General features: G+C 45.6%; 7 protein-coding genes across 10 annotated transcripts; 4 read left to right on the plus strand and 3 right to left on the minus strand.

The window, feature by feature from the left end:
* The first annotated feature begins 136 nt into the window (after positions 1-136).
* Positions 137-17,497, plus strand: LOC135390954 (tRNA:m(4)X modification enzyme TRM13 homolog). 3 transcript variants are annotated; one of them, XM_064620962.1, is made up of 14 exons: positions 137-235; positions 11,385-11,524; positions 11,603-11,646; positions 11,719-11,785; positions 11,839-11,895; positions 11,986-12,055; positions 12,127-12,318; positions 12,400-12,485; positions 13,061-13,133; positions 13,224-13,298; positions 13,427-13,478; positions 14,490-14,650; positions 14,779-14,842; positions 15,588-16,486. In XM_064620962.1, the coding sequence occupies exons 2-14, from the start codon at positions 11,405-11,407 to the stop codon at positions 15,790-15,792; spliced, it is 1,266 nt and encodes a 421-aa protein (XP_064477032.1). In that variant the 5' UTR covers positions 137-235; positions 11,385-11,404; the 3' UTR covers positions 15,793-16,486. The 3 variants fall into 3 exon arrangements, with proteins under 3 accessions (XP_064477032.1, XP_064477031.1, XP_064477030.1); XM_064620961.1 differs by lacking the exon at positions 137-235 and adding an exon at positions 17,029-17,497 and having other exon boundaries at positions 11,315-11,524; positions 15,588-15,771; XM_064620960.1 differs by lacking the exon at positions 137-235 and having other exon boundaries at positions 11,315-11,524.
* LOC135390952 (uncharacterized) lies at positions 336-2,250 on the plus strand. The gene has a single exon (XM_064620958.1). The coding sequence runs from the start codon at positions 435-437 to the stop codon at positions 2,094-2,096; it is 1,662 nt and encodes a 553-aa protein (XP_064477028.1). The 5' UTR covers positions 336-434; the 3' UTR covers positions 2,097-2,250.
* LOC135390957 (cytochrome c oxidase assembly factor 7 homolog) lies at positions 2,221-4,694 on the minus strand. The gene is made up of 3 exons (XM_064620965.1): positions 4,192-4,694; positions 3,996-4,136; positions 2,221-3,102 (listed from the first exon to the last, which is right to left on the minus strand). Exons 1-3 carry the CDS (start codon positions 4,289-4,291, stop codon positions 2,645-2,647), a joined length of 699 nt encoding a protein of 232 aa, XP_064477035.1. The 5' UTR covers positions 4,292-4,694; the 3' UTR covers positions 2,221-2,644.
* On the plus strand, positions 4,823-5,691 carry LOC135390958 (uncharacterized). Its single transcript, XM_064620966.1, has one exon. It carries the CDS (start codon positions 5,122-5,124, stop codon positions 5,539-5,541), a length of 420 nt encoding a protein of 139 aa, XP_064477036.1. The 5' UTR covers positions 4,823-5,121; the 3' UTR covers positions 5,542-5,691.
* LOC135390955 (UV excision repair protein RAD23 homolog B-like) lies at positions 6,156-11,167 on the minus strand. 2 transcript variants are annotated; one of them, XM_064620964.1, is made up of 9 exons: positions 10,986-11,167; positions 10,420-10,498; positions 10,240-10,319; positions 8,830-9,002; positions 8,567-8,747; positions 7,429-7,570; positions 7,205-7,341; positions 6,951-7,112; positions 6,156-6,455 (listed from the first exon to the last, which is right to left on the minus strand). In XM_064620964.1, exons 1-9 carry the CDS (start codon positions 11,049-11,051, stop codon positions 6,345-6,347), a joined length of 1,131 nt encoding a protein of 376 aa, XP_064477034.1. In that variant the 5' UTR covers positions 11,052-11,167; the 3' UTR covers positions 6,156-6,344. The 2 variants fall into 2 exon arrangements, with proteins under 2 accessions (XP_064477034.1, XP_064477033.1); XM_064620963.1 differs by having other exon boundaries at positions 7,205-7,344.
* On the minus strand, positions 16,482-22,089 carry LOC135390953 (dnaJ homolog subfamily C member 21-like). Its single transcript, XM_064620959.1, has 11 exons — positions 21,848-22,089; positions 21,665-21,793; positions 21,494-21,582; positions 21,310-21,426; positions 20,732-20,905; positions 20,570-20,620; positions 20,119-20,198; positions 19,827-20,042; positions 17,658-17,825; positions 17,186-17,444; positions 16,482-16,819 (listed from the first exon to the last, which is right to left on the minus strand). Exons 1-11 carry the CDS (start codon positions 21,942-21,944, stop codon positions 16,679-16,681), a joined length of 1,521 nt encoding a protein of 506 aa, XP_064477029.1. The 5' UTR covers positions 21,945-22,089; the 3' UTR covers positions 16,482-16,678.
* A 165-nt stretch (positions 22,090-22,254) lies between these two features.
* Positions 22,255-24,375, plus strand: LOC135390960 (uncharacterized). The gene has a single exon (XM_064620969.1). The coding sequence runs from the start codon at positions 22,543-22,545 to the stop codon at positions 23,953-23,955; it is 1,413 nt and encodes a 470-aa protein (XP_064477039.1). The 5' UTR covers positions 22,255-22,542; the 3' UTR covers positions 23,956-24,375.
* Positions 24,376-24,412: the final 37 nt, after the last annotated feature.

Genomic DNA, 24,412 nt, shown 5'->3' on the forward strand with positions numbered 1-24,412 from the left:
ATAAATACTTACGTTTGTAGTATCTGCATACGATGCAAGAACGTCATTAAAAGTCATTAAAAGTAATATGAACAACGCAACGCGTTACGATGCAGACGACGCTAAACTTTACCCCGTCGATGGCGCCACTTGTCTGCATGAAATTGCTCTGCTTTCCGCGGCTCTTTCGAAATTCGTGATGTCTGGACGGTTTTCAACTGAGGCAGCGGCAGGAATATTTGTTGTGTGACATAAGGTAAGCTTATGATTATTGAGTAGCGACATTCCTGTTTAATGTAAAAAACGAGGAGGCACAAGCTGCGCGCACCAGTGTGAATTGCGCGAGCATCTCAATATTCCTTAGTCGAAGGAGCTGTGGGAAGCATAGTTTATAACGTCAGGACGTCCGCGTTCAGCGACGTGGAATTTGGAGTTTTTTATAATCTGCTACCAGTATGCATAAGCTAATTTCGTCGAGGTCCAGCACCACAAGGGTGAAGCAGAAGGACGCTCACCAACGAGAGCGCAAGAAGAGCACCGCCCCGAAAGCTCGCCATAGTGGACTTGTGGACGTAGTGACACTGCTCGAGTTTGGACAGGACTTGCCTGGACTGTCGCAGTGTCCAGTTCTGCTCTTTTCGACAAAGTTTTCATCAAGCAGACAGAGCGCTTTCTGGAATTTGGCGCTTAAAAAAGGCTACTTTGTGGAGAAGACTGAACGACGTAAGACCATCTTAAGACCCGTTTTACGCCTTTACAGTGGAGTGACAGATGTTACGAGCGATGCGATTGCTGGAAATTACGAACAGGTTCAACCACTGACTTTCGTCAGGAGTCGTCGGGAGCTGGAACCTTTTTGTAAATTTGCACGCCACTCCTGGCTGGAGTCTAAACTACCGAAGCACCAGCGTACATACTTTGGCCTCATAGGAATCATGGGAGTGACATTTCCGAGACATTCTCTAAGCTCCGACCATCTGAATTATATGTTACACGAAGCCATGCAGCTATTTATTAATACGTCCAACGTGGTTGGATTTCCTGTGCTCTACGATCTGAACCAGCACTGCAAGAACGTTGGAACATTCCTGAAAAAAATGCACGAGCTGAGGGCCAAATGTCAACTATGTGTAGAGGTCTGTGAACCTGGTATCCTTCCAGTGTGCAGACGACGGCTGCCCAAGAGAGCTTTCGATGAAGACGATCTGGACAACTCCAATACGACAATCCGCAGCCTCGAACTTCACGCCTCGAAAGAGGTTCACGTCTGTCTGTTATATCGCTTTGCAATGATCACTCACAGCATCCTCCAATACTTGATCCTCATCAACGTTGGCGGAAAAGTCGTGCAAGCGTTTGCGGAGGAAGTCATGATAGTTGGCGTGAAGCAGCAGATAACAGAGACCGTCCTGGAGATGTACCTTGAGCCAAGCACACGTATCATCGAGTCTCTCTTTGACGCCGTCATGTCCCGCGTAGCAACGTTTATGTTGAAGTCTGGCAGCACCACAAAGCACATCCGCATCAAGACGGTTGAGCAATGCCGCATAGGAGCCGCGGTCGGGGCCTGGCAGTTCGTCACGTTCCTCCTGGCCGCCGTCTCGGAGTCTTTTGCCAAAGCGGCCATAACTGAAGTCGGCAGGGAGGAAAGAAATCGCAAGTACCTCCAGGACAGCCTGGGCTTCATGCAGCGGATTAAGGATGATTGCCTGTACTGCGTGTTTCGGCTGCTCTCTTTGAAGCACAGAAAGCTGGGACTGCTGAAAGCTCAGCACCAAGCACAGGATCCGCTCAACGTGGTCGGAATGCAGACAGTGACATTGTTGAGCAAGGTCATTGTTGCTTACGCTTTGCACATGTTTAAGACAAAGAGGTCGAACGCCAGGCACCTGTACATCTACGAAGAGGACGTCCGTGAAGATTTTGGGAGGTTTTTGGCGGAGCTGAAGGGCTTTTCTGTAGCTGTGCCGCAACCCCCCATCACTGTTAATGATCTTACCGGCGGACGGCTTCAGAAATTTATGGTAGAGATGTCCGTGATATACTACAAAGAAGTGGTCGACGTCCGGGAACATCTGGAAGCGTCGAAGACTGGAGAAGACGATGTTGTGAAATAGACTGCGGATGTGTTGCAATGTGCAGCTAGCTTCATAAAACGAATATTCTGCGTAACTTAATTGTGCATAAAAATGTGTGCGCACGAGTGGAATAGATTGCATGTGGTAGAAACATACTAGGCAATGCAAATATTAAATTCTATTATCATTGGTAGATGAAAGTGTCACTCCTAGAAGGTTAGTTTTAGAAATTAAGGCCACAGTTTGGGAGGATTTGGGATATTTATCATTGGTGAACCTTTACCTGTCTAGCCTTTAGGTGGAAACTGAAACTAGATTTCTATTTGGAGTGTTAGATAACCTTGCTATTTCATTCAAATGTTGAGACTATCAACTATCAAAGGCTTTCCTGCTACCACACACTGTACTCTAGACAAGCCACGCTTACACGATTTTGACGTTATCCAGGCAATTGTGGCCTTATCTGTGATCTCCTAGTCTCTGTGCCCCCCATACGGCAACCCTGGCAATTTCGCTATCGTGGACAGCTCTGTACTATAGCTAAGGTGTTCAACACGAGTCCTTTTCACTACACAACAGAGGTGAGTTCAATCCTTGACTCCCTGTTCCATCTCGAGAGTCGGTTGCAATTTCTGCAAGCTGTCCCTGTATTCGATGACTTTCTGCTTGTATTCTTCCGCCAACTTTTCGTTTTTCTCTGTGCCTTCCCCTTTCCGATACATGAGGCTGAGATTGGAACATGCGTACATGTTGCCCAGCTCACATCCGCGGGTGGTGTAAACAAATGCCTTTTTCATGTCCTTGACCACGGCGTCGTTGCCGTTGATGTAGTGGGCGCTGGCGAAGTAGCAGCCATCCGCGCTGCCCAGCTGGCAGGCACGGTCCAGGAGCTGTAACCCCAAGCGGTTGTCCTTGGGTATCACTGAGGGTTTCTTTCTGTCCCTGGATGTGAGCATGAGGGCAGCTGCAAAGCAGCCCTCAGGAGATCCTGCATCGCATCCGGTGCGGTAGTACTTGTAGGCTTCTGTTTCATTCACTTTGCATCCTGTGCAAAGCGGTTAAGTGTCGTGTAAGGACCAGGAAGCACAAACAAACGTGAGGCTCTTTTCATGCTCAGAACTTGAGTGTATTTCAGGTTTTGCATTTCTTGGGATGAGGACTAGCTAACCATGTCTACGGTTAAAACATACCGGTAAATGGGCCAGTAACATAGCAAGAAAAACATTTGAGGGATGGTTACGAAGGAACTCTAGGTGGAGGGGGGCATTTCACCTACGCCACCCAGGTAGAGAAAGCCGGCTTACTTGTTGACAAGACGTAACAACTATGAGTCAGCCAATCAGGATCATGTTTTCAACAGTCGCAGCCAATCACGAATGTGCTTTCACCAGTTGTGGCCATGAGGATGAGCCACCGTCGTCTGCGAGTGGTGATTGAACGTCCCCACGTACTAAATGGGAAAACTTTGAAGTAAAGCGCAAAACTGCCCCGATCTTTCTCAAAACTGATTTTCTGGAAAGCGTGTGGCACTTTTTGTCTAAATATTCAGGTCTGCAGGTTCCACGTAAGCTGCGATCATTTTGCGGGTTGTTGAATTCGCAGAACGGCGAAGTGCAGTAGCAGACGAATTCTGACTATATATGTTCACGTAGTGAAAAAGGTTCACGTAGTGAAAAAGGGAGAGGAGGCAATATAAGGAGGCCTTCTGTATCGCTGGCGTTTGCATTTCACCCGCGTTTCCATCACCCAAATGCTTCACAAAAGGTACCATTTCGTGGGGGGGGGGGGGGGGGGGGGGCGGCAGCGAAATCAGGATCACAAAGTTTCTACAATGTAACGATGAAAGATGGAAGTCACTGAAAAGGTTAGCCAGCTGTAGGACTCGAACCGACATTTTCTGGATTACTCATGTTCTACAATGTGTTGAGATTGACTGACCTTTTCCTAGCCACCTGTAGTTGCCATACTTGAAGCAACTTTTTGGGTGTTTGTTTTCGTCGCAGTTTCTTTTGTATACTTGTCCCGCTTTCTCAAAGTCTTTCTTGATTGCTTCCATGTAGTCTCCCAACCGATGGCAACCTGCGAATTCCATATTCTCGTGTTTGTACAAGAATCACGACTCGGACCGACATACCATCTGGTTTCTTTTCGTGGAAGCATTCGAAGCGGTACTCGATGCCCAAATTTTCTAAGAATTCCTTCACTTCCTCTTCCTTTTTGAAATCGTACGGCATTTCGAAGCGATGCTGTGTAGCTACCGGCCAAAAACCAACACGCAAGTGCGTTGAGGTTGAGAGAGCCGTCTGCTAAACACTGATGTTTATACTGATCGTACTGTCCATTTTAATATGCTTTCCTACCGCTATCTTTCCGCCCTTCGATGTTTTATCGTGTACGTAATTTAGACCGCGTAAGATTTGTGAAGGTTCTTCAAAATTTGCGGTACAAGCTTACATATTTTTGCAACAGCTTTCAGGTGCGTATGCGTGTCCCAACCTCAGACTACTGGTTGCCGGCAGTGATTGTGGTGTGTGAAATATGTTCCTCACCACACCACATATATCACCATCACACTCGTAGAGGAAAATATTAGCGCGAGCTGTGCTGGCTCTGCTTTCTGCTTTGGTGACGACCGTTTTGCGGAACGCGGCTTCGAAATTCCCGCCTTGATTCAAGGTGCTTATTTGCATTTAACCAACAAATTGTTACACAAAGAAAATTAGAGACGGAGTTTCATCAGTTAATTGACTTTTCTGTCAATCTCCTCCCAAAAAACAAATAATGATCACACTAATGACGTTGTCAGTGTGTCGTCACCACAGCTGTTGAGCGGCAACAACAAAGCAGCTGCACAAGGCGTACAAGGTAGGAAGCTTGCGCATAGTAACAGATCTGCGGCCCTGCGTAGCGCATGTTGCGAAACGGAACACCGCGATAGTGTGTATCGCGCACAAGAACAAAAAGTGCGCCCCCCTTTGACCTATTTCCGTAGGTACTTCGCATCTACCGTCGTGAACTGAATCTCATTGCAAGCATCGCGCTCCAAAGCTTCGCGGCTAGAGAAATGTCGTCGAAGTTTGCGAGTGCGCTGAGGTCTTTCACACGGCCCCACACCCGAGGCTGGCAGACGACAAGGCTCATGTCAAGAGGAGCAGACGCCAACTCTTCGTCGGAAGACAACATGAAGAAGTACGACGCCCGTCAAGTTGCATTTTCGCCGACGCGTTTGGAAGACATCACGCACAACTACACGGAACGCACTAACGACGTCGAGGACGACATCGACATTGAAGACAGTGAAGAGGTGTCTGCATACAAGTGCGGGAGCAATGTGAACCTGTACGCGCACATGCAGAGCAACGTGCCAGAGCCCTTCGACGCTGAAAACAGAAGTCCCAGCAGCCTCAACATGCCCGGAGGCGGAGCTAGCCGATCAGAGAAGTACATCTCTGGCCAGAGGCAGTCAATTAATGAAAGAGAGTAGTGCAATCATGAAAGATATAATCATGAGGGTAATGTATGCAGTATAGAAAGATGCGCTCCAGGGAGCAACTTGTTGGCAGTCCTTATTTCAAAGTCTATAGCCTGTATCGCTGTGGAAAACTAGGCACATTAAAAATTTTCCTCTGTTGCACATGTAGTGTATTACATATGGATTATTAAAAAAAACTATATTGCATTAGAATAACTATGCATTTTTTACGTTTTAAAATGATGACCAGACAGGCATTATACCACTCAGTGCAACTCTCCACTCAAACTGAAACTCTGTGATACTTTGCAGTAAGTGAAGCGGGATAAATGTTAAAAAACTTATTTGGTTCAACATGAACCTCTGTTCCAAGTGTTACATCAAAGGAGGTAATAGATACACAGGAAGTCAGCACCATCAATACTGGAACTCATCTGGCTGCAACATCACAGCTGGCAGCTATAGGACAGGTCACGTGCTTACAACAGCTAAGGAAAAAACACCTCGAGATTATTACTTACACACCATTATTGAATTGGAACGTTTTCTTGCGTCTGAGGAACATGGCACGAAACAGTTTCGGAAGGAGGATGATTATACCAGAAATTCAGTCACTCAACCAGTAATTGAAAACACTTTGCGGAGTTTTATTCCAGCCAAGTTAAACCCACGGCAGTCAAACCCTAGCCAAACATGTCCCTTGGTCGGCGGTGGGAACCTGAATTTCGCCTTTTCTTATTCTGCCTGCAATTAAATAATGAACTTCTATGACTTTGAGTCTTCTCCCTCCGGCAGAGCGGAGCTTTCCGGCAGCGTCAGTCGTCGTAGTTCTGCGACAGTAGGAAGTTCGCCGCAAGGTTTTCATTCTTGTCGCAAGCAAAGTATGCCTGCACCACCAGGTACTCTGGAAAACCCAGGGCTTTGAGCTGCATCAGAGAAAATGAGCTATAAAGACAACTTCAAGCATACCTTGGGTGATCATGCAACTTTATGCAACATGTCTGGCACTCAATGTCAAAGCTGTCAAGAAACTAAGCAAGTTAATTGACCAATGAAGGCAGTGCAGAACTTTTAGTGTAGTGTGTCAGGGTTTTTGTGTGAATTTCCCACATTCTCAAAGCAGTAGTCTGCTTGTACTACTTTCACAAGACGAAGTCTGCTCATGCATGGTCATTGCCCGAGATACATTAGCTCCGACCTGGTCAAGAGCATAGTCTCGACTGTGAATGACAATAATGGCAAAAATGTTCCAGGAGCCCGGACGCATGGTTAGAAAACAAAGCTTCAACACCATCTTGGCACAACAGAAAACATTTAGTAACAGACGTTCCGTCTCTAGTGTGAGAGACGAAAGCTTTGGTTTCTGACAATAATGGCACGAACATGATACATCTTATCACGTTATCATGACAAGAACTGACCCGTTCGATAGCTTCCTTATCCTGCTGCGAAATGTGTCCATAGTTTGCTTGCAGCGTCTGAGCTTGACCACCGGCTCCCGCTGTTCCTCCTCCCCCTCCTCCTCCTCCTCCAGTAGGTGGAGGGCTTGGTTCATTTAGCATCCTTACAAATGCTTCCTGGTTCTGTGAGGACGGAGGCACAGGATGGGAGAGTTATCAGTTAGTATCACCGATAATACCTAATTGGAAGAGGAAAAAGGATGGTGCTGAGTCACCTGTGAAATGAGCTGCAATAGCTGTGGGTTTGACTGGCCAATTTGCTGCAGCAGAGCGTTGAGGAGCTGCGGATTTTGCTGGATCACCTGCCTCATCTGCTGGAACTGTGGTTGGAACCGCAAGAACCCAAGGGGATCTTCTGAGAGGAGGAGGAAAAAAAAAGCCCCGTCACACAGCGTTTCTCCCCAAGAACGTTTGCCGTCTCAGCAAAAATCCCGCCCACCTTCACTAGATGGATTTTCGCCCGGAGTGGGCATCTGGACTCCCGTGACACCACCCACTCCGCCACCAACGAGGGGGCTCTCCGCCGGTGAGACGCTCGGACTTTCCTCGGCTCCGGCTTCTTGCTGGCTAGGGGGGATGCCCTGCGAATACCATTCCACTCCATTAGCAGAATTCGAGCAATATTATTAGGTCCCTGTGTTTTGTGGTTTTATTTCAGGAGCCCTAAAACAGGGTACAAATCGGGAGGAAAAGTAATTTTCGGTGGGGGAAAAAGAAAAAAAGGTGGTCCACGCATTTTAGATAACCACAAGATACGGAATAGCCGTGCTGAATGTCCAATGCTTAACGATCGCTAGTGCCCGTACTGGTGGTAGAATTGGCAATCTGCCATGTTCAATTTCGGGTTTTACCCTAAAACACCGGGCCCTAAATATTATTACCATGCCAGCTTTTATATCATTCTTACGCAATTGTGTTCTTCGGTTTAACGTTTTTTGTTTTTGTTTTAAGGGGGGGGGGGGGGGCAAAAATCGGGGTTTATTTTAAGAGCCGCACAACAGGGCAAAATCTGGTAATATATCAGGTGGGAAAGCAGATTTTTGGAGAATGCGCAGTGCTTAGTGTTGTCCGGCGCCTGAACTTGCACTTTGGCAAGCTCATATTCGTTTCTTTCGGGTTTTGCCCTAAGTGACGGTGATGCAAAGGGCGGTGAGCAAAAAAAGGGCTTTACCAGGTTGAACTCTAAAACACATAGAGGCCCTGATTGTTCTACATGTAAATTATTCTACAGGAGTTTAACAACTGGCTACTCTTGAATCCATCGTGGAAAGGTACATAGTAGACATCCTATTTCAGAGATTCCATCTCCAAAAAATAAAGGAGAAAGAAGACGGTCTTGTCTTTCTCTGCGCTACCTTCGAAATGATCTCCCGTAAAGAGCCAACAGACATTAAAGGGCACTAAAATGCAAAACCAAGTTCGCTAATAACTAATTTTGCTTGCATTATACTTAGTGCAACACCGACTTTCATTTGAGAGGAAGTCGTTTTTGCATTTTAGTGCCTCTTTAAAGGGAGCGAAAACTTTTTTCGCGAGTGAGGAGATATTTTTGTGAAGAGGAATGGTGACTGCCTCACCGTGAGGAGATATTCCACGGCACGGTCGGGGTTGTTGAAAGAGGCTCGAAGCGCCCTCTCCACCTGCGGTCGTTCGTAGCCCATTTCCATCATCTGCTGCACCATCCGCTCGTACTCCGCGCCCATGACCAGGGCCGATTCTGCAGCGATGGCGGGCGACGTGGGGGCAGTCGCTGCTTTCCTGAGCGCAGAAGAAGTCACGTGTCAGGACGCGGCTTTCAGCATTACACTCGCCACCCTAAAGAGGAACAAGGGAACCGTACGTGGTAGCCTGTCCTTCAGCAGCGGTTGTTCCGCCAGCAGCTGCTTTGGGTTCTTCTTTCCTCGGTTCGGAAGCCGCCTTTTCCGGGGTAGGTTTTTCTGCTGGTTTCTCCGGCGGTGCGGCTGCCCCCGCCTCTGGCGCGGATCCTCCTTCGCTCGGAGTTGTGGGCTTTGGCTGCGCATTGAAAAAGCTCTAGGCATCAGCGAGTTTTACAGGATCAGTCCTGTATTGGCCATGTACTAGAAAAGTTTATAATAGACTTTTCTGGTCGGTACAGCAAGGTAAAAAAAAAAAAAAATTGCCTGCATTTTTGGGCACGGTGCCAAATGCCTTTAATTGTAGTAGGAAACAACAAGTTCAATTGGAGAACCAGCATGGGCGTACCGAGAGGGGGGCAAGGGGGGCGTGGAACCCCGGAACTGCAAGGTCGCAAGGTTGTGAAAATAGTGCTCTCTTTAGTCATAGGTTGTAATGATTATTCTCAGATGTCATAATAGGAACTTCTGAACACCCACACATGCACAACGTCCGCCAAAAAAAAAAAAAAAAGAAAAAAAAGAGAGAAAGAAAATGATGTGGTAGGGTGGTGGGGGTTTGCACTCTTCCCCCTCCTGGAAGCGCTTTTCCCCCCCTAGCCCCCATGGGAACGCCCATGAGAACGAGCGATTTAATTGCCTGATGTAGCCGGGACGCGTGAGAGAAAAAAACAACACTCAACTGGGCAACCGAACTCTATGGGGTCATTGTGGCCGATAAATTTTTGGCAAAACTCATTTTGAAATACTATTAAATTTTTACTGAAAGCCTTTTAATGTTTTGTGAAATGGATGAAGTTTATTTTTTTCATTGCTGCTGCGGTGGCCACCCAATTTCAGGGTACTGCAAACACTAATTGCCGAACATGTGGTGTTGGCACTCTCACGTGACCCCATATAGCTATCGCTTTGAAATACCGCAGCTGGAACTAGTCCTATTGCCAAGTGTCTTTTGTGTGTCTGTTACACTGCTTTACATGGGTGAACAAAAAAAGGCATGCAAAAGAGTTCACGAACACACTTTCCTTTGAAATTCAGGGCCTGTTTGCACAAAAAATTGTGCTAAAAACATAAGATAAGAAAAAAAAAAAAAACCCTTAGCCACAGCTTTGACTGTGTTTGGCACGAGCTGGAAGATAACTTAAGTTTAGGGCTCTAGCACGTGCTTAAAGCAGTCGCAAAGCTGCGCTAAAAGAAGTACCCTTACTGTTTGGTGCCTCGCACAATTTTTATGCAAACGAACGCAGGTCTGTTTTATCTTCGACAGATACAGCAATCCCAGTTATTGCTACTGTGTTCGTCGTCACAAAGGTCTAGCTAGTTTGTAGCCCTGCGGAGCTATTGTGCAAAGTTTGGCGATATTGTTAGCTTGTTACCTTTGTCACCATGATGACAACAAATTTCTTCTCATCAATCTCGTACTCGCTCATCTTGGAGTCGTCATTCAGAATTTTTCCTGTGAGAAAACTTGCAGCTTAGCACCTGTCCTCTCTTTGGCAATTTGTACAAGTCTTCTACCACTTGCAACTAGTACTAAACCGCTGGGACTGACTCACCTGCATAGATGAGTTTCTGGCACTGGGCCGGAAACTCCTTACCCTTTTCAGCTTCAATTTTTTGCTTGAATATCTTGACCTGCAATGCAAAAACTGCGTTCAATTGTAACAAATGCTATTACTATGCTACAGTAGTGCAGGGCTATTTTTGGTTCAGTCACTTATATGGGTGACTCGGCATTTTTTGGTCAAAGGCAAAAGCGGCTCAAGTTTCTTTTCCGTTTATCTCAAGTAAACGCTCGCAACCCGAACGAGCACCATTTCTGTCACGCCCTTGTTTGTGAAGCAAATCTCAATGTGATTAGAGCGATAACTAGATTCCACGCCGTTGCATTTCTGCTAAATGACTACGCAAGCCGGGCACTTGACCAACGATATTATGCATATAGGAGCAATAAAACAGCTTAAACGCTTCCTATTGCATCGTAAATAGTTGCCACGGGGGCCGAAGTTCGTGTTAGCTTGTTACAAGAGCAATAAACGCAGTAAAATTCATATTTAGGCTTACGATTCTGTCAAGTCTTCGTTCACGCGCGTTAATCTTCGACCAGTATAGTGGAACTTACCGTTTCTGTCGGGTCAATCTCGACTTTAAAAGTTTGCTGCTGTAACGTTTTTAGCGTAACAAGCATCTTTGCTTGAAAAAAAGCTACTACACAGCAGATCTAATGGTTCACTTCGGTTTAAAACCCTGCCTTCCAAGCCAGACTCTCAAACGGAGTCGCCATTAAACGTGACGTAACGGAAGCCAACGACTGTTTCGCGTCTCCTGTTGCAAGCCGGAAAAATCAACCGAGAAATATTCGAAGAAATAGGATGTCTCATCTCAATTTCATTTTTCAGACTTTCTGGCTACATATTTAAACTGCGAATCGTATACATATATATGTCCATATATATTGCGTAATAGATGGCAGAGCGCATCGTCTGCTTACACGTGCTCATGTTTTCGTGTACACCGACAGCTGACTCCTTTTCGAGGGAAATGACTGACAGAAAGCAGTGTTCCTACGTATTACCTAAAAAGCGGAGACGCTGTCGCATGAAAGCATTCTCCGAATACGACTACTGCGGAGAACACCTTCTAATCGCAGATGTGACACTGGTGAGCCAGAATACAACTGTCATTTTTGCGAACGCAGCCCGTATTGCTTCGACATTAAACAGCAATTTTATGTGGTAGGATTCAGACCATGAAAGGATAGTATGCCCATTGGATCCTACTCAGTAAGTTCCGTCTGTAGATGTGCAGTATTACGTGTTGACGTGGTCTATTCACACATGCCTCTACCATTGCAGTACCTGCTTCGTGTCACTTCTAGAAAAACATCTTAAAAAATGCAACGCGAGACATAAAAACAACCAGGTAGGTATTTTCATTTGTTCTACTTTTTGCTAAGGTATGTGCAAACTTTTCAGGTGTATTTTGTGGAGAATTGCAACTCTGGCATTCAGACCCCTATTGCAGTTCATAAGGTATTTTATTAGTCGTTCAAATAAATAGAAGTTAATCCAGGTTTGATGATGAAGCTCAAGTAATTTTGTGAGACCTTTCACGTTCAATAGGTTGCACTAAACGACCTGTCCGACGAACAACTTGAAGCAGTCATAACAAAAATGGACTCTATATACAAAAGTATGATTGCATCAATGTGTTTCATGTGCTCTTTGTCTAATTCTGGGATTTTCACTTCAATTATCCTCAAGAACATGTCAACGAACCCCACTGGCACCTGAACTGTGCGGGTGAGGAGCTAGAAGAAGAAATCGATCGTTTTTCCGGTTCATCTGTGGCCGTAAAACACTTGAGGCAGCAGGCTGCACTATTGGGCCTGGCCAGGGAACACAACCTGCTAAGCTTAGAGGATGTTTGTTATGCAGAATTTGGAGCTGGAAGAGGCGCGTAATCTATTTCACTCTTCCGTACCACACACAATGTTGTTGAACTTTTTTTTTTAACTTGCGTTTTTCTCCGACCAGGACGACTCGCATATTGGATTGCAAAGAGCATACCTGAACAGGGGTGCAGTGTCCTCCTAGTGGATCGTGCAGCACCAAGACACAAGGTACACTAGTCTCCTGGGTGTTGTAGCATCATTTTGTGTTGGAGCTCTGCTACCATTTACAAGACAAGTTGAGGTTCAGTACAACAACACAGAGGTTCAGTAAGCGTGTGAAGTAAAATTTAAAAGTTAGGATGTTTATTTAATTAGTGAGCGTATGCAAATTGGCCGCTCACTGCTCAGTTCATGGCCCCACTGGCCACTCAGCTCCAGACTCGCGCACTCACGCTCAGTCACTCGCCGCTCAACTCTCGAATCACGTGCTCACGTTCACTCAGTGCATACTCACGCTTACTCACTCACTGTCCGCTCAGCTCTCGGCCCGCTCACTCACTCACTCTCAGTCACTACCCATTCACTCTCGGCCCGCTCACTCACGCTCGCTCACAGACCATTCAATTCACGGCTCGCTCAATCGGGTTCACTCATGCTCAGCTGTCGGCTCGCTCACTCAGACTCACTCACCGCCTACTCAGCTCTCGGATCGCTCACTCATGCTCAGTTCATTAGGCGAAGTGAGCGCGCTCATGAGTGAGTTTTGCCGAGGTCTGCTCATAACCGCCCCAAAAACTTTTCAGTTTGAGAACAAGCTGGACGACAGTTTCACAGCAGTGGAGAGGATAAGGATCGACATCCAGCATCTAGAGTTAGGTATTTGGATATCACATCACTAGTTTCTTTGCATAATGGCTCTGCAACGTAGTTATACTTCATACAGTAACATCCTCATTTTGCCTGCAGGAAATGTGGAGAGCGTGAAAAGACACAGAGGCAATGTGGTTGGGTTCTGCAAGCACCTCTGTGGCGAAGCAACCGGTATGGCTCAGATTAATTAGCATTTTCTACAGTAACAGTTGCTCCAAACCTATGAATTTGAAGTCAAAGACACTTTTCATGCTGATTTAATGGTTGTGATAGTAACATTGATTGGTACTTATTTACAGATTTTGCTCTACGATGCATGACGACATCCAAAAGTAGCAGAGATACAGAGTTGTAAGTAGCTGAGTTTTGTGCACTTTTGACTAAGTTTACTTCTTGAACTGGTCAGCTATTCATTACTCTACAGTGTGTGATAAAAGCATTACTTCCCCATCATTCGTCATAAGTTCCTGCATGAAGGCCAACCGCAATGTTTGTTTAGAATTCCAGCCCACCAAGATGGTTTTCACATTTCGTCTGACGTTTGGAGCAGGCCAACCTAAAAAAACATAACGATAACTAACAATCGTGTTCAGTTTATTCGGCATCAGGCCCCAGTTGAGTAAGCAGGAATCATCAGCTTCATGTTAGCAAAACTTAAATTGTATTGGGAAACGTACATTAACATACATTACAAGTTGTGAGAGCTCTGATAACTGGATATTACCGTATTTTCACGCGTATTAGCCGTGGCTTATGCGCAATTTTTTTTTCTCACGGGCGACCTGTGGCTTATCCACCGGTGCGGCTTATCTGATGACTATTTTTTCCTGGTATTTTCCCCATATGCCGATTTTAACGAAAGGGCCGACAGTGTCTCTGGAACAGCACTGCCCTGCCGATGCACGAATAGTGCGTAACAGGGACGGGTCCACATTCGAGTAGATTGATCTTCCTGGTGCATTCCCCCAAGCAGCTTTAACGAAAGTGGTGACAGTGATTCACGTCTTCTGGAAGATCACTGACCCATCAGTCCACGAAAAACACGCGACAAGGGCACAATCCGATCTTGGTAGAACTCCAGAACTGACCTCCTCGGTTGTACACTATGCTGATCTCGGAGTATGGACCACAGGGTTTATGGCCTTCTCTATGGTCTCCTTTGTCGCGCAAATCAGTCGTCTCATAGTGCCCGCGGCTTATCTGCGGGTGCGGCTTATCTGCTAGAAAATTTTCAAAACGTCCCAAAAAACGCGTCCTGCGGCTTATCTGCGGTGCGGCTTATACGCGTGAAATTACGGTAATTGTGTACTTGGAAACAACCTGCGTAAGGGCTAGAGTATACTCAAACATTGTTAATTGCAGGCACCTACAAGGGGCAGTGATGGCAGTGTGCTGCCACCATCGGTGTTCTTGGAATTCCTTCGTCGGCCGATCCCACCTGGAACTCTGGGGCATCTCTCAGGCAGACTTCGCCGTCCTGCGTTGCCTGGCCGGATGGGCTACGTGCGCCTGTTCCCAGGATGGTGAGAGAAGTAAACTTTTCCTTTCACGCGGAAGGGTGGAAGCCTTAACCATTCTACATGGCACAGGCGTAGTACAGACATCATCATAGCTACGAGACTGACCTCTCAACGTCTGCATTTGTCTGCAGGGTCAAAGTCTGAAAAGGATGAGGTCGATGAGAATGAACAGAAAGAAGGAAGCAACGTACAAAGGTGAGCTAATTACAAACAGCTAGGCACCCTGAAGCATTACAGAGGGCTTGGGTATTGATAGAGGTTCGTTACACGCATTGGACAATGCGTATAGTTTGAATGTTTACGACTACGAGTGGGCCACCTTGCATGTTGGGTGTTCAATCCCACTGGGGTGACCGAGACACGACGACGTGTATGATGGCAATGGTGATGCTCTGCAACAGGTCACCGGGGCATTGAGGCAGTATGTAAGAAACATCCTGTTCCATTGCGCAAATCTTGTGAGTGAGCCTGGACAAAATTTTTCTGCAGTTTTCAGACTATTCCGTATCCTATCTTGTTATGTTGAGCAACATAGATTGAGCAACTTGCATTTTTTCTTGAGCCAGAGTGACTTGCACATGGACTCGAGCATGTTGAATGTATCAGCCGACCCTATGTCATTTTCCCCTCCCTCCTGTCTGACCTCATTTCCCCTTCTTCCTCCTCGCACATCCTAATGTCCCACAATCTCTGGTACCTGCCTTACCTTCAATTTCGCTTGACAGATGTTTGCTACATCATTCTCTCCCGTTCAAATTATGGAACCGATATCATTCGCTCACCCGTTGGAAGATTAATTTTTGGAGATAGTGGTGGGACCTCAAAGGATCTAAACTGTTTCTGCCTGTAATGCTGGCCAATGTAACGCTGCCGTAATGGTCAACACACACGGCTTGCCGAACAGATGAGGTGTGCTCTGATCGAGAGGTGCACTTTGCAGGGTCACCCGTTTGTGTCTGTCCGTGGCCGAGAGGCAGGAAATCGGCAGGCGCTGCAAGCTGCTCCTAGACACGGCTCGTGTGGCCTACCTCACCCAGTTGGGCTTCAGGGCAAGCGTGGTGTACTTTGTGACACCGTGTGTGACACCCGAGAATGTCGCCATCTTGGTTCTCCCTCCTTCACAGGTGACGGGTGCCTCTGATTAGGACGGCCGTTTCAGTTGTACGCGTGTCAGGATATTTCCACCGAGAAAATCTGTGACTGTTAACAGTGGGATCACATTATGCTCTTCCTTCTGCACTGTCGAGCACTTCGTTAAGTGCCAGCTCATCTCCATAGCAGTACGGTCACGCACACTCATTGCCATCTTCATTGTAACTGTAATCTCAACATACTAATCTCTGAAAGCAACAACAACAACAACAAAAAAGGAACTTAAAGGAATTTGTGTACATAGTCGGGAAAATACGTGAAAACATGCAAACGAAGTTGAAGCTCTTAATTTTTTTCCCCTTCCCTTATTGTTATTGAAATGCATCTTAACCAAGGTAATACTACGTATTCATGTTCAACCTGAGAGCAGCACTGCCATTATGTCTTTTTCTTCCTCTATTGACTATCGTCACTTGTCCAAATCACTTTTGTAATTAAATAAATTATCCCCCCCGAAAAGAAGACATGCCATACTATCTCACAAGGGCTTTCTTCATTAAATGTAATGAGAAAATACTATAACAGTCTTCTACAGCTTAGTTTGAACTCAACAGCAGACCGATATTTCGAGTCTCCAACACTTCCTTGGCAAGTCTTTGTTGATTGGACTGGCATAGTGCACACTTTACATAGTGTATCACAAAATATGTCTCCTCTGGTACAACCAATAAATTTATAGCACTGCGACAGAGGAACTTTTATTCCACAGTTAATACTTTACACAACGCCTCGGAGTCATCCATAGCTACCTGCGTCCCCATACCGAATGAGAGAGAAAGTACGGCATGCATAGTTCTTCGAGGAAAAATGCAATAATCTTGGCAGCACAATTTTTACATGCACGTAAAATGGTCACACATCTAACATGGTGCACGTTGGTCACCGTTTAGAACGTCCTTTCTGGCTTTGAGATTTGTTTTCCAAATAGGCTGCATGGCCAGATGCTTGAAGATGCTGGAACATCTTATTGCGTGACGGGAACTGGGCACTGCATGTTTTACATTGGAGCTCATTCTGCACCTGAAATTGAAATTGCACATTATGTTCCAGTGTTTTTTTTTTGTGTGTGTGTTTGCGTATGTGCTTTTAATGATCAAATTGGGTGTAGCTTTTGTAGAGAAGCAGATACCATGCTTTTGATAATTATATAGCTTCAGAAATTTTGAGCACTGTACATAAGTGTCGGTAAAGTTAAGGGTGAACTAAAGCGCAAAAATTTCTCCTCGCAGAATGAAGGATGATGTTACCTTGACATCAATACAGAAGTAACAGAGTTCATCCATTGCGTTTAATGTGAATCTACGTAGTCTCTAACCCATACTGGGACAAGACTGTGCAGGAACGAAAATACCCAGCCTCAAATCAGTGGACTATAATTTGACTTACATCACCCACAGGATGGTGTTCCTTATGCTTTGCCTTTTCCTTTGGTCTCGCTTCTTTGCCTTTTTTGGTTTTTCTGATTGCCTTTCCTGCTGAGGTGGAGTGGCCTGCTCCATCGTTTTCGGCTTCTTGTGGTACAACCTCTGCCTCTCTCGTAGCTTCCGAAGGTAGCTGAGGTGCTGTTTCTTCCTCTGGGCTTTCGTCACCGTCTGTTGGGTCAAAGGCTTTTCTTCGTTTCTTATTTTTCCGTTTTTTCTTGGGTCTGCAAAGCAATCCTTACACTTTACGGCGTTCTTGCAATGAAGGAGCCGCACTGCGAAAAAGGTGCGGTGATTTGCACTTTGTGTTGCATAGAAGCTCTTTGTCTGTTATCCCTTTTGTACATACTTGCATCACTAAACAGCTTAAAACAAACATGCAGCACAGCAACAACGGAATCATAATTCTGTGAAAGATACACAGTCAAAGCTTTTACGTGGGAGGCCTTGGAAGTTGAACTGGTTCCCCGTCGTCAATGCTCTCCTGGCCAGAGTCCGATTTGTTTTCACCATTTCCAAAGAACATCTCGTCCTCCTCTGTCATGGCTTGTTTTAAAAACTCCACATTTTCCTGATGTTTCCTCGAATTCTCGTGGTTTATGAACCTGCCATTGCAATGACAACAATTAATTGTGGAGCTGTTGTGCTTCAGCGTACATGATGTTACTGTGACGGCAGAACACAGCGCACGGCTACAATCTTGGACCCAGCACACTGGAATGATCCGCAAAATGTCTTATTATGATACCTCCAATCAGAGCCAAGTTACATCTGGGGGACCAGGACAAATGTGAAGTGCCCCTTAGACCGCACAATAGCCAGAAAAAAAAAAAAAAACTTACTAGGCAAAGAATTTACATGTATGTGCTCTTAACATTGAGCTTATTCTGTCACATAAATGTTTTTAGGTGGCTCTGCCTCCAGTGAAACCAGGGACTGAAACCGAAACTAATATCGGTCCGGTTACGGTTCAGTGTCGGAACTCTGAAAGCGGTTTCGGTTACGGGATTTGCTGTTTTAATATTTCAAGTTACCGGTAACCAAACAGTTGAACCGGTATTTTTTTCAGTTTTCTTAAAAAATGAGGAACAAAGTGCAAATGGGTAAAAATGAACATATTAATCTGTTGCACTCCGAAATGGTGGCGCAGTGCCATCTTCATCTGCAATGCATTTTTGCCGTTTGTGACATTCCCCGTAAAATAATTTGTTGCGGTCTCTATTATCTCGTGCACAACATTCACTTCGCTCATGCTGTAACAAGCTACAATGCAAGAACGACTGCAGGCGTTCATGTGGAATCAAACAACTTGCAACGCTTGGTATCTTAAATGATCACAATAATATACAGTTCATAACTCATAATGGACGTACGCAATACATGTCATACGATGCGTATGTCATCTGATTATGGGTCCAAGCGCATAAGATGGCATGTTGTCTACACAACTTCCGAACGAAAAACACATGACAAAGAGATGTGCTCTAACAGAAGCACGTACAACACCACTAATCAGAGTTGTAAAGCGATACAAATACTGCATCCACAGCTGTCCGTGTTCACGCTTGAACCGGTTCATATACACCAGTAACTGAAACCAAATTTTCCGGTTCAGGTGACTGTTAATTGCCGATGGTGAATTGCGGTTCCGTTCCGTTTACGGTTCCGTTCTGGTTTCAGTTCCTGAATACAGTCAATCCTCAATTTATGAACCTTCGATTTATGAATTCCCTCGTTTTATGAACAGGAGCACAAGGAACCAAACTTTTTACATGCATTTTTCCCTCGTTTTATGAACCTCGATATCCGAATAATGAATGGAATTTCTGGGAACCAACTAGGAGTTTCCCAGCGTTTTTGCCCTCAATTTATAAACGGATCGTTCCGAGGTCAACAGAAATCTTCAAAGGGATTATTCCGTGGTCTTATGAATGATGCCGGAGCGGACGAAACTTTTTCCAGGTATTGCACCCTGGGTTTTAACCCCACGAAATCCGAACAACAAACGAGTTTTCCGGGGTCGCACAAGGGGAAACCAAGTGTTCCTGACTTCAATTGATGAATAAGGTGGTCGCTGTCACCCGGAGATTAATAAATGGAGGTTAAACATCCCGGAGGAAATCTGAGACCAGTCGAGTGCGAATGTGGTGACATCTCTTCTTTCCAAGATTGACACAGCGGAAGGCATGGCCCAAAGCAAAATTAAACAATTTAGTACTGCATAATAAACAGAGTGCGAATGCGCTAACGTCTGTTCTTCGTGAGGTTGATACAGCAGAAGGCATGATCGAAAGCAAAATTATACAATATATTGCATTATAAACATAATCCCAACTCGGAAATACTGTTCCATATGCTCACTCAACGGAATTTTCGATTTATGAATCACTCGACTTGTGAACGATTTTTCGGGGAACTGAGGGTGCTCATAAATCGAGGGTTGACTGTACACCAGTAACTGAAATCAAATTTTCCGGCTCAGGTGATGGTTAATTGCGGTTACAGTTCTTGAAAAAATTTGGGTTTCCCAACCGGTTTTCGGTTCCGTTCTGGTTTCAGTTCCTGAATATATGTGAAACCGCAAAATATATGTGGCAAGGCATTACGCTTTGACAGACTTGAAGGACTTGTCGCAAGCAACGCAGTAGAGCTCGTCTTCTTCGCTGTCACTTTCCTGTTCCTCGTCGCTGTTTTCCGCTTGAGCGTTGCTGCATGAAATGCCGTCTCCAAATTGTGAGTTGAGGTTGGCCTCGATCTCCTTGAGGTCTTCTTCGAGTTTGGACATGGAGCACCATTCTGACTCCTTGTACTCTTTCAAGTGCCTTGCAAAGTGAATATGAATTTAGAGCAGGAAACAGGCAGCCCATTCGATCCCACATCTTCTAAAGTGTAGCTTACTTTTGCTTTTCCAAGATTTTCTGGACGCGGTGTGCTTCGGCCTTCCGAGCGTTTTCTGCGGCCACCCCTTCTAGTTTCAACTGGATTTCACGGGACAGGAAGAATCGGTCAGTTAATTGACGAGTAATTAATGCGTAAAAATTGAAGACAACTGCCACACGTCTGAGGAGACCTTGCGCAATCGCGAAGCACAATCCTTAGAAATTATGAGAGAACAGGGTACTTCATTTATTTGCTGTTCTAAAAAAATATTTTTTTCGTCGTGATGTGTGACAACAGTGTTGGAGAATAACGGAAAAGCGTGTTCTACATTAGAAAGTCTGATCTCTAGAATTCATTTTAATATGCTAAACTGTTTAAGGTGTAAAGTCTGGGTTTATTCTTCAAAAAAGTGCTCCAAAAAAGCTTTGTTATGGCATCTTTCCTAAACAGAAATGCATAAAAGGCTCACCCTATGAGCTTCCACCCTTTTGTCACGTTTTCGCACAAACTGTACCAGTTGCTGCAAGAAACAGATGACAGTGAGATCCCACGGTATAGTCCCTATAGTAGTGCCGGGACTGTAGTCCACTATAGTCCCGGTATAGTGTGTATAACTATGGAGATGACTAACCCGGACTTCCTCGTTGCGGTGTTTGCGTGCCTGGTCGCGTATCCTCTTGTTTTCCTTCTCCATCAGCCTGACCACCCTACGATTGGGGGCTGTTCGAAGGTCGTATTCGTCCAGCCACGCAAAACTCTTGGCTGTGCAGTAGCTCTGCCAGTATCCATAAAATGGCTGCACTACCTAAGAGAATAATAATAAATTCATATAGTCAATGCCAGCAATTTTTTTACATTACTTGACTCGTTTCATCCAAAACTTGCAGCATTTTATAGCGCTGCTGCTTAAGATGGTTTTACGACTGTCTCATTTCAAATACGTTTACGACGTATTCAAATGCTTCTATTTATATTTGTATATATGCTTTCCCTGCATGTCCTTTATAACTATTGGGCTTAATACCTGGACAGCGATGTTCACTGAATCTATTTACCATAAATTATGTTTACCAATGTTTACCAATTATGTTTTATAATATTTACCACCCTTATGGCACTAGCCAGCTGGAACAATACTGTTACTATGTTAATGTACATGCCTGCAAAGGGGAACAAAAAAAGTCTTGACATTCTGTATCAACATCTCACCTCTTCGTATAAGCTGTGTGAGTCTCCGAAGCTGGGTATCGCGATTGGGTCATCCATGAAAGGTTGATCTTCCGCAGCAATCTTGTCAAATACTTCTCTGTATACCGCATAAAATCCCTGATGGCGTGGAAAATATAAAGTATGTGTCACACTCAGAAACTTGGAGTTGGGAAGCCGTTAGTACCTTCTCTCCGTCCCCGTACCCAGAAAAGCAGGATGCAGTGAAGTAGCGATACACATCGAGACTGTCGTCCTTGTAGTCATCTCCTAGTCCTGCGCGCAAGACTGATGCTTTAGAATCAACGAAACTTTTTATCAACGAACATATTATGAAACCACGAAAAGAGCTTTCTACCTCCTTTGAGGATGGCTTCACGATGCTTGTCGTACCAGGCTCGCTCTTGAGGATCGCTTAAAACTTCGTAAGCTTGCTGCACTAGTTTGAATTGTTCTGTAGCTTCTGCTGCGTTGTCTGGGTTTTTATCTAAAAAGCGGGACGGTGGATATAAAACCAGGTCGGCCAAGAAAGCTGCCTTACCTGGATGACACTGAAGTGCTAGTTTCCGATAGGCTAGCTTAAGTTCGTCTGCTGCCACATCACGGCCCACACCGAGCACCTCGTAGTGACACTTCATCGTGCGGGGACTTTACGTTCGTCTTCTCGTGCGTGACATGATGGTGCAGTGAAGAATAAATTAAAATATGAGTTACAAAGCCGCACAAATAGAGTGAGTGAACTAGTACAGTAGCACAAACGTGGCCGCCTCCATCTCTCGATGGTCATGACAATCGTGTAGCCCTCCTTATTTTGGAATGAAAAAAAAATTGTGTTTGTATTATCTTCACTGTCTTTAGACAAAGCGCATGATTGTAGGAGACCAAGTATTTGTGTGGAGCGCAGAAAATTATTGTAAGACTGATTAACCCGCATTATGCGCACTTTTCTGTCGTCTGCTCCGGATTTCGGCGGGCATCACGTGACTGCGGACATTCTCCGGAAGCGTTTCCGCAGGCAGACACGGACAGACGGATAGGTGAGATCGCCGAAGTGATCGCGAAACTGATCGCGAAAATATTTTTGAATTTGGGGACGTGTACTGATGGTACCTGAAATGTACGAAGGCTCGAAGGAGACGGAACGATGTGGACTTATAAATCGGGGCCGCTCACGAAGAAGCGATTAGAGTTCGCACCATCACCTCTTCTGTCAAGCGGTGCACGCAGATCGAAAAGATGCCACGAAAAAATCTACCGCCGTCACTTTACCACATCTGTTTGCACGCGGTGACGGCCCACATGGACGATATTTTTTCCGAGAACGAAAACGCTTTCCAGGGCCTGCCAGCTGCGATCAACGAGGATATTCTTCACATCCTACAGTCCTTGAAGCCAGCCGCGTCCGCGTTCTACTACATTTGCTGCATTCTACGAACAGCGCAACTCCGAAAGGTGAACGTGAGCCTAATCGACAGCGATGCTGCGAAGCATTCTCGCTTGCCCCAAATCTTGCTGAACATGAAGCAACATTTGCTCCAGGAACTTTCCCTCGGAGGAGCCCACTTAGAAGACGACGTTCAGCTTGTGACCGTTATCTCAGGCTTTTACAAGCTTCGCGTTCTACGTCTGCTCTTACCTAACATCACGGATTGTCTTGTCACAGCTATCGCCAGTTACTGTCTTTGTCTCGAAGAATTAGTGTTGTATGGTGAGCGCGTCACAGACGGCAGTGTGCAACTCCTCGTCAGGTGCAGCAAACTCAAGGTCTTGAAACTCGAAAGTGATCGCAGCTTTCGTCCACAGACTTCCCCTCTGACCTCGTTCAAACTTCTCAGCGAGCTTAAAAACCTTCGGAGAGCGAAGCTTCCTTATCTCAGCGAAGCGTTGCACTGCTTTTCTGTCGGAACCAAGCTTCTGTTGACGGAATATCAGAACACGGACGATGCAATACCCACGGAAGATGGTCTCCTCCACGTCTGTCAGGTGTGCCCGCACTTGAACAAGGTGAACCTCGTTCTCCGAGGGCATGAAGATCTGTCTCCGCTTCAGTGGCTCCGTTCCCTCGGCACACTGTCCCTCAAAGTACTGGACAGTCATTCTGGAGCATTTTTTCGCGTCCAGATCCAGCCCCTCTTGTGCGTAATTGGAAGTAATTTAACCAGCCTTTCCCTCTGCCTGTCCGTTTTGGATCTTGGGGTTATTAGCAGGTTTTGTTCCGGACTTAAAGAATTGGAAATAGTGAATCTCCGTAGGATCTTCTGGGGTTCCTATACGCAAGCGATTTTTCCCGCTTTGAAAAGTTTCAAGTTCTTCCTCGATGTGGACAACACTGTCACATCGGACGACCTCTCGCAACTGCTGCGGGGGAGTCGAAACTTGAGAGAACTGAGCCTGGGCTGGTGCCGACTGACTGACGACGCCCTCAAGGCGTTAGTGGATTGTGGTGCTCTTTTAAGGTTGAGAGTCTTCGAGATGAGCGAGGTGGAAGACATCACCTCGGCAGGGCTGAGGCGCCTGGTGGAGGTCGAGAGTGATCTGACTATGTTGACAGTGTTTGGGTGCGATCGTGTGTCCCGGCGCGATATATCTGCTCTCAGGGATTATGTGAATGAGAAAAACTATGCTTTGACCATAAAGCACCATATGTGATGTGCTGTGTCTACCTGACCAGTGCCAAGTTCGATCTGATATGTGGAAAGTACTCAATAGTTTTTACAATACATTTGCACATTCCTGTACAGAAAGCTTCACTAGGATCGTGCAATTTTGGCGCTGACTTTCCAGTACCACAGTATTTCTAATGTAGCTATGGAGAGCCAAGCTCACTGTAATGTGTGTTGAGCTTTTGACGGGTAATTAGTTGCATAATCATAGTTAAGACCCCTGCAAAATCTCTTCTTTCTCCAAAATGCTGCAGTTCTTTTCTTGACTTCTTGTTCCGACGACGCAGTTACATACATAGATACATACGCAGATACATAGGGGGTGGGGTACTGATTGTGGAACCTAAGAATGCAGTCTGCCACCAGAGCAAACATCAATACCAATAAAGTCTTGCTTTGAAGCTTTCCCAGAAGGAAATTTCTGCACCCTTCTGCGGGGACTT

The sequence above is a fragment of the Ornithodoros turicata genome, chromosome 4 (genome assembly GCF_037126465.1).
Source record: "Ornithodoros turicata isolate Travis chromosome 4, ASM3712646v1, whole genome shotgun sequence".
Taxonomy (NCBI): domain Eukaryota; kingdom Metazoa; phylum Arthropoda; class Arachnida; order Ixodida; family Argasidae; genus Ornithodoros; species Ornithodoros turicata.